The 18,071-nt window shown below is 50.9% G+C and overlaps 7 protein-coding genes and 1 non-coding gene across 8 annotated transcripts; 5 read left to right on the forward strand and 3 right to left on the reverse strand.

The window, feature by feature from the left end:
• Positions 1-692: 692 nt before the first annotated feature.
• On the forward strand, positions 693-2,257 carry gh7-4 (glycosylhydrolase family 7-4; the record flags this gene model as incomplete). The annotated part of the gene is made up of 4 exons (XM_951997.1): positions 693-1,259; positions 1,315-1,451; positions 1,523-1,735; positions 1,822-2,257. The coding sequence occupies 4 exons, from the start codon at positions 693-695 to the stop codon at positions 2,255-2,257; spliced, it is 1,353 nt and encodes a 450-aa protein (XP_957090.1).
• Positions 2,258-2,976: 719 nt separating this feature from the next.
• Positions 2,977-3,061, reverse strand: NCU15407. The gene has a single exon. It is a non-coding gene; the product is annotated as a tRNA-Ala (tRNA).
• Positions 3,062-4,495: 1,434 nt separating this feature from the next.
• On the forward strand, positions 4,496-5,824 carry NCU05102 (hypothetical protein; the record flags this gene model as incomplete). Its single annotated transcript, XM_951995.1, has 3 exons — positions 4,496-4,598; positions 4,725-5,314; positions 5,393-5,824. 3 exons carry the CDS (start codon positions 4,496-4,498, stop codon positions 5,822-5,824), a joined length of 1,125 nt encoding a protein of 374 aa, XP_957088.1.
• A 1,804-nt stretch (positions 5,825-7,628) lies between these two features.
• On the forward strand, positions 7,629-8,799 carry NCU05101 (hypothetical protein; the record flags this gene model as incomplete). Its single annotated transcript, XM_951994.1, has 3 exons — positions 7,629-8,340; positions 8,412-8,534; positions 8,654-8,799. 3 exons carry the CDS (start codon positions 7,629-7,631, stop codon positions 8,797-8,799), a joined length of 981 nt encoding a protein of 326 aa, XP_957087.1.
• A 2,031-nt stretch (positions 8,800-10,830) lies between these two features.
• On the forward strand, positions 10,831-11,577 carry NCU05100 (hypothetical protein; the record flags this gene model as incomplete). Its single annotated transcript, XM_951993.1, has 1 exon — positions 10,831-11,577. One exon carries the CDS (start codon positions 10,831-10,833, stop codon positions 11,575-11,577), a length of 747 nt encoding a protein of 248 aa, XP_957086.1.
• An 893-nt stretch (positions 11,578-12,470) lies between these two features.
• On the forward strand, positions 12,471-13,518 carry NCU05099 (hypothetical protein; the record flags this gene model as incomplete). Its single annotated transcript, XM_951992.3, has 2 exons — positions 12,471-13,308; positions 13,511-13,518. 2 exons carry the CDS (start codon positions 12,471-12,473, stop codon positions 13,516-13,518), a joined length of 846 nt encoding a protein of 281 aa, XP_957085.3.
• Positions 13,519-13,773: 255 nt separating this feature from the next.
• On the reverse strand, positions 13,774-15,256 carry NCU05098 (phosphatidylserine decarboxylase; the record flags this gene model as incomplete). The annotated part of the gene is made up of 2 exons (XM_951991.2): positions 13,774-13,920; positions 14,006-15,256. The coding sequence occupies 2 exons, from the start codon at positions 15,254-15,256 to the stop codon at positions 13,774-13,776; spliced, it is 1,398 nt and encodes a 465-aa protein (XP_957084.2).
• Positions 15,257-16,050: 794 nt separating this feature from the next.
• NCU05097 (hypothetical protein) lies at positions 16,051-17,641 on the reverse strand. Its single transcript, XM_951990.3, has 2 exons — positions 17,425-17,641; positions 16,051-17,326 (listed from the first exon to the last, which is right to left on the reverse strand). Exons 1-2 carry the CDS (start codon positions 17,510-17,512, stop codon positions 16,359-16,361), a joined length of 1,056 nt encoding a protein of 351 aa, XP_957083.1. The 5' UTR covers positions 17,513-17,641; the 3' UTR covers positions 16,051-16,358.
• Positions 17,642-18,071: the final 430 nt, after the last annotated feature.

The following is an 18,071-nucleotide window of genomic DNA, read 5'->3' on the forward strand; positions in this document are numbered from 1 at the left end:
TATTGATTGCATTGCGGTTTGATGCAGCCCATCACGAATCTTCGACCACTGCTTCATTACCTGTCATCATTGGCATTAGTCAACGACCAAAGTCCGGCCGAGAACTCAGGCACTATTCATATCGATATGAAACGTTGGAAGACGACGAGGAAAGGCTGGGCGACGGTAAAATTGACGCAGAGGTCAACTAGGGGCTTTGCTCTGAAGGTCATGCTAGGCTTTGTATCTTGGTTAACATCTCGCCTTCAGGATAGTAACAACGAGATACATGCGACAGTCAGGCGAATTAGCCATCCCATTTTCCCACTTCTGGGGTACAGACGGGATGTATACCACGAAGTTTTCCCCAAAATAATCTATTGCGGACGACTACCGAGCCAGGCTATCCCTGGGATGTGCATAGGTTGATCTCAATTAACTTATAAAAAGTTTATTGGCCAGCCAGTTTCGGGTATGTCATTATATGGGAACTCGGATAACGGTTCCATTCAGCGTTGAGCATGTTTCCAGATCTGGCATGCCTCAACTATCACAGACTTACGGTCGGGGCCGAATGGAGTGGCAAGCTCTCAAGCAAGGAAAACGTATAAATGAGGGAACACACACCCACGATTGGGACCCAGATCTATCAGTCACGCCATTCACCTTCTTGCCGACGTCCACACTACTTCTGTTCTCCCCAGGCCATCATCATGAAGGCCTATTTCGAATACCTCGTTGCGGCTTTGCCCCTTCTCGGGCTCGCCACCGCTCAGCAAGTCGGCAAGCAGACGACGGAGACGCACCCCAAGCTGTCATGGAAGAAGTGTACCGGCAAGGCCAACTGCAACACCGTCAACGCCGAGGTCGTCATTGACTCCAACTGGCGCTGGCTTCATGACTCCAGCGGCAAGAACTGTTACGACGGCAACAAGTGGACCAGTGCCTGCAGCAGCGCCACTGACTGCGCGTCCAAGTGCCAGCTTGATGGAGCCAACTACGGAACTACCTACGGCGCTTCGACCAGTGGCGATGCCCTCACCCTCAAGTTCGTCACCAAGCACGAATACGGCACCAACATCGGCTCGCGTTTTTACCTCATGAATGGCGCGTCCAAGTACCAGATGTTCACGCTCATGAACAACGAGTTTGCTTTCGATGTTGACTTGTCCACTGTTGAGTGCGGCTTGAACGCTGCTCTGTACTTTGTGGCCATGGAGGAAGACGGTGGTATGGCTAGCTACTCTAGCAACAAGGCTGGTGCCAAGTATGGTACTGGTGTAAGTACTTATGAACTACATCCTGAGTCAAGAATGCCGCTAACGGGTTTGTTAGTACTGCGATGCCCAATGCGCTCGTGACCTCAAGTTTGTCGGTGGCAAGGCCAACATTGAAGGTTGGACTCCGTCCACGAACGATGCCAACGCTGGTGTCGGACCTTATGGTGGTTGCTGCGCTGAGATTGACGTATGGTGAGTTCTCCTTCATCAAGGGTACTGGAGATGCTATTGGATTGCCATTGACCACTGTCAAACAAAAACAGGGAGTCCAACGCACACTCGTTCGCCTTCACGCCGCACGCGTGCAAGACCAACAAGTACCACGTCTGCGAGAGGGACAACTGCGGCGGTACCTACTCCGAGGATCGCTTCGCCGGTCTCTGCGATGCCAACGGGTGCGACTACAACCCGTACCGCATGGGAAACACCGACTTCTACGGCAAGGGCAAGACCGTCGACACTAGCAAGAAGTTCACGTATGTTTCCCTTCCTTCCTCTTTCCCCCCCCCTTGTAGCCCCCTTTCCACTTATGTACCTACGCACCTCACTAACAACCCAATAGCGTCGTCTCCCGCTTCGAGGAAAACAAACTCACCCAATTCTTTGTCCAAAACGGCCAAAAGATCGAGATCCCGGGGCCCAAATGGGACGGCATCCCCTCAGACAACGCCAACATCACGCCCGAGTTCTGCAGCGCGCAGTTCCAGGCGTTCGGCGACCGCGACCGCTTCGCAGAGGTCGGCGGCTTCGCTCAGCTCAACAGCGCGCTGCGCATGCCCATGGTGCTCGTCATGTCCATCTGGGACGACCACTACGCCAACATGCTTTGGCTGGATTCTGTCTACCCGCCGGAGAAGGAGGGCCAGCCGGGTGCTGCGCGTGGGGATTGTCCGCAGAGTTCGGGGGTGCCGGCGGAGGTGGAGAGTCAGTATGCTAATTCCAAGGTTGTTTATTCGAACATTCGGTTTGGGCCTGTGGGGTCTACTGTTAATGTTTGAGTGGTGGTGTCATATGGGTTGAGAGTTGGGAGTGGGTGCGCGGATGCAGGAAGGAGGGAGGAGGTGGGGGCTTATGTCGTGCGTGGGCTGAATCTGGGATGTCAGACTTGAATGATGGGAAGTCAGTAAAATAGCAGAGAACATGGAGGGGTTGGTCCTTTGATTCAGTTACAAAATCATAACTCGTCACTTACACCTTGTCCTAATGAACAAACTGTTTGTTTTTCCGGTCAGTTGCGCTCTGGACTGAACTCCGCAAGCCCATCGCCTATGTGAAACCTTACGCTACAGGAAACTGTACAACTTGAGGGATGGCACGTGGAGAAGTTCGACCTAGCTTCATGGAAGGGGCACTGGTTCCAATCTATGAAAATGCGAAAGTGAACACTTGGTCGATTGGTGAAGCTAGCGGGTTGGGAGCGAAAAGAAGAAAGGACGTTGAAAGTGGATAAACACTCCGTTGCCAAACACAGGGATGCCCTGCGCGCGGGTCAGAGTGGTGGACCAACAAGGCGCAACAAATGGAAACGGTCGGTGGTTTGTGCGCCAACACATTTCCATAATCCGAAAAAAGGTGGTACTGCCAACTAACCGAGAATCTCAGAAAGGGAAAAGTTGACAGTGAGGCTGCTGGTCATCGCGAATTTCCAATTGCGAGAGAAGAAGCAAAAAAATAGAGAGAGAATGAAGGCGAGACAAAGGAAGAATGGCAAAAGATTTGGATGAGCTGGGAATCGAACCCAGGACCTTTCGCATGCTCGGAAACATGCTAAGCGAACGCTCTACCAACTGAGCCACACGCCCTGTGAAACTTTATTGGTTGCTGTTGGAGATCAAGCTTGACTTTGGTTCTATAACCTGACCAAGATTCAGGTACCCTGCGCTATGCATCCCACGCTGACGCCATAGCTAACCTCAAGCAAGTGGCAATGGGGGGTTTATTCTAGATACAGTTCTTTGGATGTAAAGGTTGCTTCCAACCTCAATACTGTGTAGAAGCGCAAAAGTAATATGAAGACGTCAAGGCTGCTACGGAAAGCAGCCACCATTCTCCTTCTCTTTTGTGATGTTGTTGGAAGTGGACCATTGAAGGTCAAGCCCAGGGACAAACTCCCCCCAATGCCCCCACTATGACCTAGAAGCGCCACTTCCCCTCTTCGGCATCAGCGTTCAGCCCTACCATGATGCGAACTGTGGGGATCCACTTCACGACTTCAGTCAAGACTTGACCAAAGTACTGTATATTCTACTTGGTCTTAGGATTGTATGAGTCCGCGTATGAATGTTTCATGTTGCTTAACAACTTAGTATCAAGCAGTATGTGTCACAGCCTTGACTGCCGTTGACTGTTCTTTGTCGATGACACATTGCTGTTATTGTTAAGCAGAAGTTCTGCGGGTTTATCACCACGTATAAAATGCATGTCTCCCAGGACCTTCAGTTAATTTGTCTCTACTCATAAAATCATCAATTTTCGACGCTTTAAAATAGAAAAGTGAGAGAACAGCAAAAAAAAAAAAAAAAAAAAAAAAAAAAAAAAGTTTGTGTTCCACGAGAACACGATGACCCAAATGATGGCCAGAATGAGCTTCTGCCACAGGGCAGCCTTGAGCAAACAGTTGGCGGTCGGCATGTTGGCTAGGACTTGGGCATTCAAGGACAGGCGCGAGCGTATAGGGCATGCGTGCGTTGAAGGAGGCGACAATGAGAACAGTGGTGGAACAGTAGGTTTAGATACAGAATGCCTTGTTCGAGAGGACTATATGAACAGAATAAAGTACGAAACCAGTGCGGTCTAAGACATGAGGCCTTTTATATAGAGAAATCGGGGACTCATTCCATCAACCAACTTGAAGCGTGGTCCTCCAAGTCAAGGTCGACCTCGTTCAGGCGCACGTAGTCAAAAACCTTCCTCAAAAAGACGGGAGCCAATGCGGTGAGCCCTGCCCTTCACGTTTTGTTCCAATTCCCTTCCCGTCACCCGCATTTGTGACCCCGCTTTTGCCAGCCGAACGCACAACCGGGACGCACGGTTCCGAGGTCCGAGATTCTCTGGTCTCGCCTAATTCTGAGAAGCCCCTCATTTCTTGCCATCTTTTCTGTTCTTCTTCCCAATCCATTATTTCTCGTAGCGACCACCCACACCAACCAGTCGTTTTGCTGTGCGGCCAAGCCCACAGCACAGTCATACTTGCTCGATTCAAGCACGCAGAGAGAACTACGGCATCAAATTCCGTGATGTCCAACGAAAGTGAGAGAGGAAGGATCCGCGACGAGGCAGTCCCAGCAGTTGGGGACGCCGCGCAAGCGAGCAATGCTCTAAAGCGCAGAAAGAAGGGCTGTGAGTACTATCCCCGAAGCTAATTCACGATCTCTTTCTTCCCGCAGTGAACTTCCTTGCAATGTTGCATTCACTCGTAGGGACAACTCAATTCACGAGGTTAAGCTAACAGGTCTGTTCAAACAGCGCCCTACTACTTTCGCGGAGCAGTGAGAATTGCACCACGTATCGACACGGCCGTAAGCGAAGCTGTGGATGCACTGGGATTTATGTCGACAGCACAAAAAAAAAAACTGTGCATCTTCGCGGACGGCTCCTTCGACCGGCCGACACACAACGGAGGCTACGCCATAGCGTACAATGGCTTTCCACTTGGGCTAAATACCTCAAGCGACGATCGACCTGTCGCAAAAGGGTGGACAGCCATCCACACCAAAGACAACCATACGTGTGAAGGGCTCTCCATTGCACAGTCTCTGAGAGAAGCGATGAAGGAGCTTACCACTCTGGAGGAACACGTTGCTGCCAGGCATATCGACACAGCTGTTACTCGAGACCCTGTAGAAGCTTCAGTGAAGATTTTCTCGGACTCACAGACTGTGCTCAAAGCCATGAAGGCTGGAAAGTTCCCAAAAAAGATGAAGCACACCGGCCATGCCATCATCACTTTCTCCGAGGAGTTGAGGGAGAAATTTGGGGGACCAGGGTGCAAATTGAAGGTGGACTTAGTGGTTCACTGGATACCTGGTCACGATGCCTCATTCCCCCTGCACCAGGTAGCGGACAAGCTGTCCCGCAAGTGCGGCCAGGAGAAAAAGCCGTTCCTCTTTATAAACGACACATACATTCCCTAGAATGGAGCGGATGGCGTTTATGAGGAGGTTACAGCAGCACAGGGATACAAAGCGGAAAGACTCCTGCGATGGCGAGAGAGAGAGCAGGAAGAGTGGGAAGAGTTCCCTGAGACACATGCACAGGACGACCTGCAACTACAACAGATTGCGGATGAAGAGAACCTAGCTGGTCAGCCACCCCAACAGACTGGTTCAGACACCCAGCAGCTAGCTTCACAACAACCGGATCAGCAGGAGTGGTACAACCAGGTCCAGGCATACTACCACCAGTCTGCGGACTACTGGGAGCAGTTAGGTCGCTGGCAGGACTGGCAGAGAGCCCACGGGCACCAAGCGGGCCAATGGCTATGGGATCATGGCGCGAACCAATGGGTTTGGCAGTGGGACAACCACAGTCCTGGCGAGACTGGTAACGGCCAGCCGCCCACCTGAAGTAGTTATTTTCGAGTTCTTTGTCCTCTGTGTAGAGAAAACAGGTCTGTATGTTGGGATCACATTTTTCTACTTCACGAATAGGCATGTGACGAGTGTCTCGGATCGTTCAGTTGTCACAGGGTTCCTAAAGATTTGGTGTATAAAACGTGGATTCAGTGTGTGCTGCTGTCAGGATATTGTTTGGGTCTGCCGGGGGTTTGGTTGGACGTCCTAACATTATGGGCAGGTACCATTGTGCTTGTTGTGTACTTCTTCCAATTACCCTGTCCCAAATGCGAAGCAGTAGCTGGCAACTATCAAAATCTCTACGAGCAATTGTAGCTTTCTCACCACTATGAGCTCGCCCCTCATTTGCAGCGCCAGTTGTCGCGGTGGACCACCCCATCACAGTCAATATGATGAGGAAGTCTCTGGAGTTGGGCGACCCTTGAAAGGGTATGAGTTGGATTCATTCACGTCTCTTAGCGTTTCATCGACAGACAAGTACAATCAAGAGCGTTATTGAAGATTCAAGTGATGAGCCTGACACATAACAGCACCAAGAGGTACCCTTGCGAGATTCGCAACCAAGAGCTTCTCACCTGTGATGCTGGACGCTCAAATCCAACTCTGTATTGGGTTGTGTGAGTGCCACAAGGATGGTCACCAGGAAGCTTTGAAAAGGCGCTGTTCCCCCGTTATGGGTCGCAGCAGCGACAAAATCAGGAGGGTAATCACGCGAGCTTGACATGCTCACGTTCTTAGGCAAAGCGCCGAAATATCGAAGGGAGTCAGTCCCCTTCGAACCGGGCTTGTCGCCACTCAGCACCAAACTCATGAGGGTCCTCTGGCTACTCTACACTTCGGCTGCACACTGCTTCGAGCTTCTAGACGCCACCTCGTGGCCGGCTTGGAAGGCCTCAGTCATGTGGCTGGACCAGCACACCTTCGGTACCATTATCATTTGACCATGAGGTCACTTACGCCAAGCAGAAACCAGGAGCCCACAGGGGAAGCTTATGTGTGTCGGTTTCAACGTTCAAGTCTACGATGATGCGTTTCGTAACTTTCGTTGGGCAGCACAGCTGATACAAACCCTATCATATGCTTCACCAGGGAATTGATATGCCTTTTTGACGAGTCCTAATGCGTTACAGGACGTCTCTAGGGTTTGTAGTAGTTCGAAAGAGACATCATTACACCGAGCTGGAAGATGAAGCAGCAACTGATACGACTGAGGAAGGCATGCACAAGCAACATAAACCTCGGGCTCTTTCGATTTATTGTATTTCACACTCAAATCCCACCTTGAGTTTCCTCTTCTTTTCACTTCAGGACTCAAAAAGTGGTTCAATGCGCTTCTTCCGAACTCGCATTGAAGATCCACCTAAAACCTTTCCAGATGGCCAGTTCGGCAGTTCCAGGTTCCTTGCCATCCGCAAAAGTCCATTCACCGCTATCGATCCCAAACATGGTGGGGCAAGCTGTCGGAGTGAAGGGAGGCAGGGCAGTTACGTCGGATGAGAGCCTGCTTGTGCGCTCCTTCCTTGACTGTCCGGCGCAAAGCTCTTTTTTTTTTTTTTTTTTTTTTTTTTTTCATTATTTCTTTTCCTCTTGTCCAATCTTGAGTCCCTTTATCTCCTTGGTCGGAGCGCACGATTTGTAGTAGAGGACAACCGAGATAACTGAAGTCAGCAACACTCGCCGTCAATGATTCCAATACAATCCTTTCGTGCGCCACTCTTGTAACCACCTCCAGCGCCGAAGCACGCGCGATCATTATTGTCTCGACATTCAACCGACGACTCGACCAGCACCAACCATGGACGCTCAGTCAGGCCTGACCATGCACAACTACAAGCAGGACGGTCTTTTCGCAGCCATCGTTGTCGGCTTCGTGGCCTCGTCCCTTTCGACCGGCTTCCGATTTTGGGCGAGGCGAAGAACGGTCAGGGTCTGGCGGCGCGATGACTGGCTTATGCTCGCTGGACTGCTCTGGAGCTGGGGCGTCATTGCAGCCATACTACATGGACTGACTGTCGGATTGGGTGAGGAGGCCCCTACGACAGACCACGACAAACTATGGCTCCCGAGAACCAACGCGGCCATGTTGATGTTTCAAAACTGGGGGGCCTTTTGCGTCAAGGCATCAATCCTCTTCTTCAACATGAGCATTTTCAAGGGGAAGATCTCAACCAAGCTCGCATGGGCAGTTTTTGCCGTAACCCTGATCAATTCGTTTACCGGATTCTTCATTGCATTTCTCCAGGAGATCGCCGCCTGCCCTCGAGCCGACAAGCAGTGTTTTGGCGAGTCGAAGTTTGTTGTCCCACTGACCACCGGTATCATCTCGACCATGTGCGACGTTGTCATCTATGTCATGCCCATCCCGATTTTGGCCAAACTTGGTGTGGACAGAAGGACGAAGCTTGGCCTCTGCTGTGTCTTTCTCCTCGGTCTTCTTTGCATCGCTACTAGCTTTGCGCGATGGGCGGCCATGTTACAGAGCCACCCCAAAGATGATGTTACAATGCGTTAGTCCTCTAGTTTTCCTCCATTCCGGCCTTTAAGAGGCTATGTAGCTAACGATTTCTCCCTCTTTCAGCCAGCAGTATTGGCATTAGTCTATGGACATTTGTTGAATTGTCAGCGGGCATCACATGCGGCAACCTCCCTGTCCTGGCACCCATGTTTGGCTGCGTCGGCCCACGGCGCGGAAGAGGAACCGGTCGGTCGACTCCGCATCTCGCGTCGAATTTTAACATTCCTTTTCGGCCAAGTCAGCAAGCCCTGAGCCGCCCGGTTAAGCAGCAATCTCACAGTAATGCTTGGAATAACTCCAAACAGCCCTGTTCGTCGCTGCGGAAGATGGAAACGCCCTCACCTTTGCACCTCTCTTTCACTGGAAGCGACATCGAGCTGAATGTTCTGTCAGCTCCCGCGGCAAGCGGTGCGAGCACAACGCCAGCGGATCCGCCACAGCCTCTCACTAGAAGTTCAAGTCAAAGGTTGTCCGGTTTGGAAAGGAGGAAGGCCCGAGCCGGCTTCGAGTCTCTCGAGTGAGGATGAGGATGACCAAAGGGAGAAGACTTCGGCACTACACCGTACTAATAATAGTACATATCCGAATGAAACTGAAGGCGAAGAGCCCACTGGAATGCGTGCACAGGGAAGAAGCATATACGGACAACGGTCGATCGAGTCAAAAAGGCAACGCTCCGTTCTCCTATTCCAGCTGCTTCGGACCTGCCAACCTACCGCAACACCCATCCCCAGCAAGAGCTGTGCAACACTGTTGATGTACATTGCCGGACAGTCCGAACCATGGAGCTTTATGGAGATCAACCACCCTGACTTTCGACCAGCGTGACGCGCAACTCCTGTCAACAGCCGAAAAACCTGGAAACTTCCAGTCTTGTGCCCAACATCAAGCATCCTCATCACTCCAAATCCAAGACCAACACATATAACAAACCAAAACTTCACTTCCCATCGGACCTCATCGTCACAAGATCACCTCGAGCCATACTATCACGACACTTACTTGGATGTGGTGTTGGAAGTAGTGTTGGAAGTGGTGTTAGAAGATGATGTGATTGACGTTGAGGTTGCCTCCTTGATTTCCCTCTCTTTGTTGCTCTCGTATGGGGCGAATGAAACCTAGCTGGCCGTGGACGACGAGCCACCGGAAGTTCCTGAGGTGTAGGACGAAGAGCCAGTGGTACCGCTGGTAGTACCGCTGCTGCTGTTTCCGTAGTCGTAGGTTTCGTTGCTAGACGAGTTGTTAAGTGGTTGGTCTGCAAAGACGCGTTGGAGGGGTGTTATTGGGAAGATACAAGAGAGGGAAAGAGGATGTTGATGACAGAGGTCAAGTGACGGTTAATGACAAGGGAGGTAGACAGAAAGAGTAGGGAAGAAGTGGTAGATGGTAAACAAACTCAGACATGTTTAGAACTGGAGTGTTCTGAGGGAACTGTGATTGACAAGTGTTAATATGCTTTGTTGTGTCTGTTTGGTTGTGTTGATGAGTGAGAAAGAAGGAGCAAGTGCTGTCAATCTCCTTCTTTTATGTCTTTCTGGTACTGTTGCACCGGTCACGTTCGCACGCAAGCAGCTCTTGAGAGACATGGTACCATGATCCAGCGGCCTGAGCTGTTGAGATGCTATGGTTGTTGAAGACACATAGTCGTCAGAGTTTGGGTTTGGCAGGGTAGGTTTGTCCCCGGTTTTCTGTTCTAGCCTGCAAGGACTGGCTGATTGCGGACTTCGGTGTTGCCAAACTCGAGGCTGCAGATGTGTAAAGATGAGGATGAAGGTCTCGTTGTCTTACAGCCACACTTGCGATTGGAGTTTGGGCAGAGCAATAGTTTGTCTCATACCTCTACACTCTCGGCAAATATGAAAGTCTTCATGTTCAGGCAGTATGGAAAGGATGCCAGGCCAGTTTGGTTTAGATCGTCGTTTTGTCATTCTCCTCACCTGATGGCGGTTCAGGAAGTCCTGACCCATAAGGAGAACGGACCTAATTTCTATTCTGCTACAATCAATGTTGGTTTGTGTCAGTTGTGCTGTTCAACTGGGGGCGATATAAAAGACTCAGAGGCCCAAAAGTCTAGTATCTTCTTGGGGTTAAAGGTTAAGCACCCAGATACCAGACCTGATTTCCCAGAGCAGCATAACTCAATTAGGGGCTGAACTCTTTGGTTTTCGCAATGAGCTTCAGCGCTAAAATAGACTGGTTGCCGAATGGGCTTCAATTCCCTGACAAACAACATCACTTACGCATGTGGCTACATACGGAACGCAGGAAAGCCGTCCATATCTTAGATTTTGATGCTCCTCTTATAAACTTTTGTAATAAAATACCCGTACAGGAGAACAATGAAGACTTGAAAGCTCATCTTCAGGTTGCATTTGTTGATAAGCTGGACGATAAAAATCCTTGGGGATATGGCCCCCCCACGACTCTTTGCGTCGAGTCTCCTGGTCCGGTTTTGCCAGGTTTTGCCGCTTCAAAGGAGATAATGGAGAGAATGTTAGACACGTGGAAGATCTCCAGAAAGCTTTTTGACGAGATCCAGAAGCCCGGGTCTTTTCCAAACTTTTCATTCTTCGAATCAGGCCAAACCTTGCATATCGGTTTCAGATGGTCGTCAACGCCAGGATCTTATCTTATATTTCTTGGCTCAATGTTTCCCGTCAACACTTCCCGCTATAATGCCCTTAGCCACCCCATTGACCAATTCCGCGGAGTATTTTCCCATCGGGGCGTTCTTACACCCACGTGGAACGAAGATGTGATGAAGAGCGGAGAAAACACTTTTGGCCGTCGGGAAGGCACACCGTTAAGATTGCCTGTCATGATGCTGAACCAGTGTGAGAAACATCTCGAGAGCTCCATTCAGCGGCAGGCTGAGAAGGTCGAGGAGATACAAGACCTTCTATCCTATACTCTGGGGGCAAAATATCCTAGCTCTGCCAGACTGCACGCTCAACACAGAGATCTTACCACTTCAATCTTCACGCTGAGGAACTCCTGTCGTAACCTCATGGAGATTTGTTCTGGGTTAGTTTCGGCTTCTGAGGCTTTCAACTCCCCGAAATACGCCGCTGATGACCACCTGAGAAGATTGAAGGTTCTGCGCGACGGCATCGAGAAAATACACGCCCGGCTGAAGTTTCACCTCAACCGGATCCATTACCTCGAGAACATACACATTCAATCGACGAAGAGCATGGCTGCATTGAAGCAACTAATGTTCTCCAATTAAGATCATTAAGGGAAGAGAGGGCGGAAAGAAGGCAGATGACACATCGCGAGACATAGACTGGGTTGTAGAGGCTTCTCAACTTGGTATTCATGTAACAAAGAGGTTAAGGGAGGGTAGAAATGAGGACTATGGGACCTGTTAGGACTGAATATTGTTGAGGAAATAGAAATGGGCTTCAATAAGCGTAGCATAGACAAAACGGCTGGACACTCAGTAGATTGCTCAGCTACTCTCAGGTGTCGAGGGCATCGAATACAATGACAAAACAAAAATATGGATACCCCAAGAACTCCAAATTCCGTAATCAAATCGGTGACTGTACTAGTGAAAAGAAAACGCATGTGCTGAAGTGTCTCAAGCTTCCCCGTCCGCATTCCCGGACATTAAAACCCGATCCGGTTGACTCGTTTCTCTCTTAAGAGCAAACATTGACACTACCCATGCAAGCCTGATAACCGCTTGAGAGCCAAAAGGATGGCAAGTAAGGAAGCAAAAAGAAGCACTCTAGTGTTATCATCCGGGACAGATACAGTAGAGCCTGAAGTTGGTTTGTCCATCATGCTTGCTGTAGACTCTCCTGGAAGTGTCTGCAATGACGAGAGGAAGCAACAGAAGTTTGTGATGCATCAGTTTTGCTGGTGTTTGAGAGAAACGCAGACTTATCTAGAAGCAACTCAAACACAAAGACACACGTATAACGCTAACAAGAAAGTAATGGAGCTACGGTATAAAGGCCTTTACACCCTCACCATGACCTCTGCATCTTGTCCTTTCCACAGTCGCTCGCCCAGCAACACCCAATCTCCAACGATCAAAGGCAAAAGTAACCGAAAAGAAGAGCACCATACGCAACAAAACCAACCATCCATCCATCTCACCCACCCACCAAAACCATGTCCTTCAACGCCACCTTCGACTGGGTCGCCCGCGGCGGCCTCACCTTCACCCCCACGACCCAGGACCCCAACCTACACATCCACTCCGGCGGCCCCAATGACCCCGACACCACCACCCCCTCGGGGCCTCCCCACTACCGCATCCAAACCATAACGCCCAACCCCTCTTACCTCACGCCCGCCCTCTGGATCGAGAGCATGATGAACATCCTCTCCCAACCCTCCAAATCACTCATCCTTCTCGAATCCCGCAACGGGCCCCAGGAACCAGGCTTCGCCGCGCCCGAGGACGTCCTGCGGTCTGCTATAAATGCACTAGAGCTCAAAGAAGAGCAGACAGAGAGAGTCATTGGCAAAAACGGATCACTTACCGATTACTTCTTCTCTGAGTCTCAGTCAGCATCATCAGATTCAAGCTTCGAGCTTGCGTTCCGCTGGACTTCCATGCCTGGTTGTTATGTCGTCTTCATGGGGCGGTTTACCCCGAAATTTGTGACACCAGGGGGGAAGGGGAAGGAGGCGAATAGAATGGTGGGGATCGTTTCGCATAGGGGGCTTTTCCCCATTTCTGCTGGGGAAGGTGAGGATGAGAATGAGAATGACAAGAAGGAGAAAAAGGAGAAGAAGAAGAATGTGATTATGGATTCGGACTTGGAGTCGGCGCTCGGTAAGCATGCTGAAAAGCTTGGACAAAACCCAATGAGTGTGTTCACTGTGCTTCTTCAGCTGTGTGAGAGCCATTTGGATGAGGAGATACATGAGCTTGGGGTAAGGATTGAGGGAACGCCAATGGAGGATTTTGCACTGGTTGTGAAGGAGGTGGCGCCGGAGATTTGTATGTTGAGGAAGGCATGTAATGATTTGCTGGCTATTTGTAGCGGGTGTTTGTCTGCGATCAATATCTGGAGTCAGAATGTGAAGGGGACTGGTACCTCTACGCAGATGTGCGCGGAGGGGTTAAAGAGGGATGTGCAGGGGATAAAAGCGTTGGTGGAATTGCGCCTGGAGAAGTTGAAATATGTTGATGGGGTGTGTAGCCGTATGATGATGGGCGGGGATTCAGGGAGACGTAACAGGTTCATGGAGTGTTGAGTGGTGGATTTGGAAAGTTACCTAACTAGTTGGTTGGAAACTTGAGAAAAAAGAAGACTGTACCGGAGGGAAAACTTCATGTACCTAGAGGTACTTACCTGATACGTCTGAAAGAGTTCTTCGCATTCGAAGTCTTTTGCGTTTCCACATGCCCGATAGTATCTATGCTGTACATAATCCGTTTCTGCATCGTCATGCAGGGGCGTCATCATTCAGACAAAAGCTCCGCTAAATATCCATTCACCGGCAAATTATGACCCCGTCTCTTGCCCTCAACCTCCTCTACTGCATCTCTGAACTTCAACCGAACACCCGGCTCGAAAATAAGACAGTGCGTCGAGCCGCCATAATGGAACTGTATCAAGCAGCCAAGCAATGTTAGCAACCCTCTCAACATGGACACTCACAACTTCGGAAACAAAGAACTCGGAAATACTCACCATACCCATCTCCTCCCCCTTTTCCACCACATCCCCCTCCCGAACCGTAACCTCACAACTGCTCACCTCCGCCATGCCCACCGCCACGAACACCACCGTCCCCAGCCTCCTGTCCCTCGCCCGTATGTACACCAAAGCCCTGGTGCCCACCTGGCAGAGATACCTCTGGCTTCTATCCGGCGCTGAAGGATCGAGTTTTCGTTCCTCTCCATCATGCAAGTCTTTGCGGGAGGCTAACCCAGGACATCCAGCAAAGTAAGTCCCTTGTATCTTCCTCACTTTCTCCGCTACTCCAGAAACAGAGGCATGCCAGCGGTGGTAACTTAGTGCCCCCAGGAAGCCCTGGTAGATGGTTCCGCCTTCGAAGCGCATTGCTTGTTCCAGCTCTTTCTCCTTCTCTTGCTCTCTCTCGTTCTTTTCTTTCTCGTCCCTCTTCTTGTCCAAGTCATCCCCTGACTCTTCCTCCGCATTGGTCTGCAAAGCCCCGAGAATGGTCATCAAGCTATACGGCTGCCCTTTAACCCAGAACTCATCATGCAGCCTGACTCCACGCTCGAGAGCTACGGGGGTAGATTCGCAAGCGTTGACTATGACGCCGTCGTCGGAAGGGGAAGCGATGGGTCGGATACCCGGCCGGAAGCGGCGCGTGAAGAAGGCGTCCCAGGACGAAAAGCCGTACGTGGGGTGGAGCGGGTCGGAGACGAAGAGGTCGTGGAACTGGGGACGGGGATCGTCGCTTGTGTTTGTTTTTGACTCGCGGTCGGAGCTGTTGGATGTGGTATGGATCGTGGGCAGACAGGCGGTAGACACAAGGGCGTCGAGGGCAGTCGGGCTCAGCCAGCCGGTCGCATTGGAGTTAAGAACGGCGGCAGAGGCGGGGGAAGAGAGGAAGGTGCCGTAGGCGGTTAGGATTTCGCGGAGGTGGGCGTTGACGTCGGGACGGTGGAAGGCGAGGAGGCCTGCTGGGGTTGACATGGACCAGTTCTTTGGTGTTTGGGCGGGGTTAGAGATGCGATTGGCGACAGGAGAGAAGCCAGAACATGGTGGGGAGGTAAGATTACGGTAACGTACCAAAAGGGCGTTGAAAGGAAAGCCAATCAGTCCCTGCTGGCCTGGTGTATTGTAAAGCCATACCGGTCCTTGTGTGAGCTGGTCATTGAAAGCGCAAAGAAGGTCCGTCCAGTTGCGAAATTGTGGGCCACCGGTTGGATTCTTGTCGTAAAGAGGTGCGTTTGGGATTTGTTGTAGCATCTGGGTGAAGAGTGAACGAACTTCACAGTTGTCTTCAATGAGATGCCAGAGTGCGTTCACTGAAGAATGCAACTTTTCTGTAGCAATGATTGCGATTGTTTGTCGGTGATTCGTCGTTTGTTCTAGCCATATACATTTCGAATGATGAGAATCTGTCTTCGTTGACGGTGCATCGTAGGTATGTTGCTGGTGCTCATGTAATGCATTGTTGCTGAAGATTTTGGTGTCTGTGACGAAAGTCGTTTCAGGCTTTGCTTTCCCTTTGGGCACTTTTTGAACTTGGGAGTATTCGACAAGCATCTTGAAAGTATAAGCAAAAGCGTCATCTCTATGGTAGCAGCGATGGTAGGGGAAGCACCTGATATATATCATCATTCTCCGCCGTAGCCCACCTGAAAGCCAGCTCTCTGGTTCGTGATCCTCTATCAACTCCATCTTAACCTTTTAGCAGTTGTCGTACATTACGCATCTGAGACAAACTAGAAGCCGAGACACCAGTCGGAAGCCTTTGGGAACTAGGCGCGGTGCCATCTTCAGCTGTGATGCCGGATCTCGTTCCAATGAAGTCCATTACCTCCCAAGAGCTGATGTCGATCTGCGGGTTCCACTTGCCATTTAAGACAGGGGAGCGAGGTCTGATTCGCCAGATTGTTCGGGAAGATCTTGTTGCCGATGATGCGGTGTGACCGACACCATTCAGCTTCGGTGGAGCAAGACTACCTAATTTCCCCACGAAGTGCGGAACAAACTTTTCGAAGAAGCGAAGCGAGTGTAGAATGGTTTGGCGGCATTGAACTGGCAATAGGTATATATATGAGGTGAATGGCGCTGCGTAACCAAATCGCGGCGGATCAATGGGCCAACAGAGGCATCTTTCCACAAGTACAACCTAGCGCAACACCGAACTCCATTGCTCAAACGAAACAACATGCACAAGTTCTTCTCCATATTCCTCTGGCAACACAAGATTGGCAACCAATGAGCTTGAGGCGCAATTCAAGATGGATCTCCATTATGTCGAGGGGCAAGGCGGCAACATATGGTCCAGGACCAACTGGCATAGCCCATTGGCATAATCATCCGCACGCTCTCCCGGCATCTGTTAATTGGTGACGTCCTGATTCCCTCGTTGACGGAGGGAGTAACCTTGCTGCTGGTAGCAATCTGCAAGGATTTGCTGGTTGATCGAAGCCTGTTCGTCGTTTGTAGCCTGTTCGCTGACCATTGCGCTCCTCTCATCCATCTCTTGGTCACCTAGAATGGCCACTTGGTGAACACCCGACTGACCCTCTTTCTTTGTCGAAGCAGTTAACGTCTCTGCTATGGCCACGGCCTTTCCTGGCTGCTCCATCAGATCGTGCCGGTCCTCTTCCGCAGTATCTCGTTCGATAAAGCCGGAGACACCCTCGGGTATTAGTCCATCATCCCTCTTCTCGTTTCCCACAAAATACATATTTTTCCTGCCTGATTTCCTTCGGCAACATTTCGCAAAGTCCCTAGCACACACCATCTTCCCATAGTCCGCTGGCACCCACTGGAGATACAGCCTCACGCGCGCGCCGACGATGTTGCAAAGGCTGTACGACAGATCCTCGATCAACTTGACGACTTCAAGCTTTGCCTCCCTTCCATCCCCGACAATTTCCCTCGGATTATCGATGTTCTTAAGCGTCTCTACGCAATGCGTGAAAACCTTCACCGTTGCCTTCTTCGGCCGCTCCTCATCGTCGGCAAAGGCACGTAATCTCTTGTCCGCCATGTAGAGTGCCTGCGCAATGGCCAGACTGGCAAGTCTTTTCTCGTTGACCACATCCGAGAAAGAGCTCATGTACCATGCCATTTTGGCTAGCTTCTTGTCCTGGTTGAAAACGGCGGAGTATGCGCCCGTGGGATTGGTTGTTTTCGTGCAGGAGGCACCGGTAAAGAAGGCCATCCAGACGTGGTTTGGAGTTGGGTGGAGCTCTTTTTGTAGGGCGTAACCGGCTGTGGAGATAGCTCTGTCTTTTGTCGCCTTGTCGGAAATGCCTGGGCCGAAGATTTGTCCGCTGAACTTTCTGGTGGGTTTGGAGTCTTGTTGGAAGAGGGCAGGTTAGCAAGCTGAAGGTTGACCGAATGCGCGAGCTTGAAATTGGCTTCCAGATGTGTCGACATCAAGAAGGATCCCTTACCTGACTTCATGGTATCGCCAGCGCGACCTTGCTTCCCGACGTCTGAACCAGGGTTTCCGCTCTTGTTGCTCTGCTCGGTGTCTGCCATGGTGATTGCAAGCGCATTGATGGTTGGCGATGGCGTGGAATGGTTCCTCCAGTAAAATGCGCTTGATAGTATAACCTCAATGAAACGCTAGCGTAGACTATGCTGTGAGAGAAAGTTGGTACACAACGCGACTGATACGGTTGGGTAGAAGAATCGGCGAAGCGTGGTAAAGAAATGCGATTTGGTGCCGTGTGTGGGACTGCGGGGCGGGCGGCTCGTTCCATGAAGTGTCTTGTCGAAGCACTGCACTCACCCATACCGGCCGCGGTGCCATTCACTTTCAAAGTTTGACGAACGGAACGTAGAGGTACTATTGCCCATGGTGTGGGTGCTTGGTTTATAAGCCAAAGGTTGACTGGTCACTTGCAACACAAACTTCCATGGGCCGGTGGCCGAGCGGCGTGGTGCGCAAGCGTTACTGCTGCTCGTGGGCTACTAGGGTTCCGACGAATGCGGGGGCTGTCCGACGTAACCCTACCCCTTAGAGACGACAAACTCCGGGACCGGACAATCACCAGTGTGCCTCACGGCGCCTGCCTGTCCAAATGGCCACCGTTGG

Source organism: Neurospora crassa, linkage group VI (assembly GCF_000182925.2).
Source record: "Neurospora crassa OR74A linkage group VI, whole genome shotgun sequence".
In the NCBI taxonomy this organism is placed as follows: domain Eukaryota; kingdom Fungi; phylum Ascomycota; class Sordariomycetes; order Sordariales; family Sordariaceae; genus Neurospora; species Neurospora crassa.

Coding starts and splice junctions, on each gene's coding strand:
- NCU05097 (XM_951990.3), bottom strand. CDS start 17,512: ATGGCAGACACCGAGCAGAGCAACAAGAGCGGAAACCCTGGTTCAGAC. Junction 17,327..17,424: donor TGGCGATACCATGAAGTCAG/GTAAGGGATCCT, acceptor TCTTCCAACAAG/ACTCCAAACCCACCAGAAAG.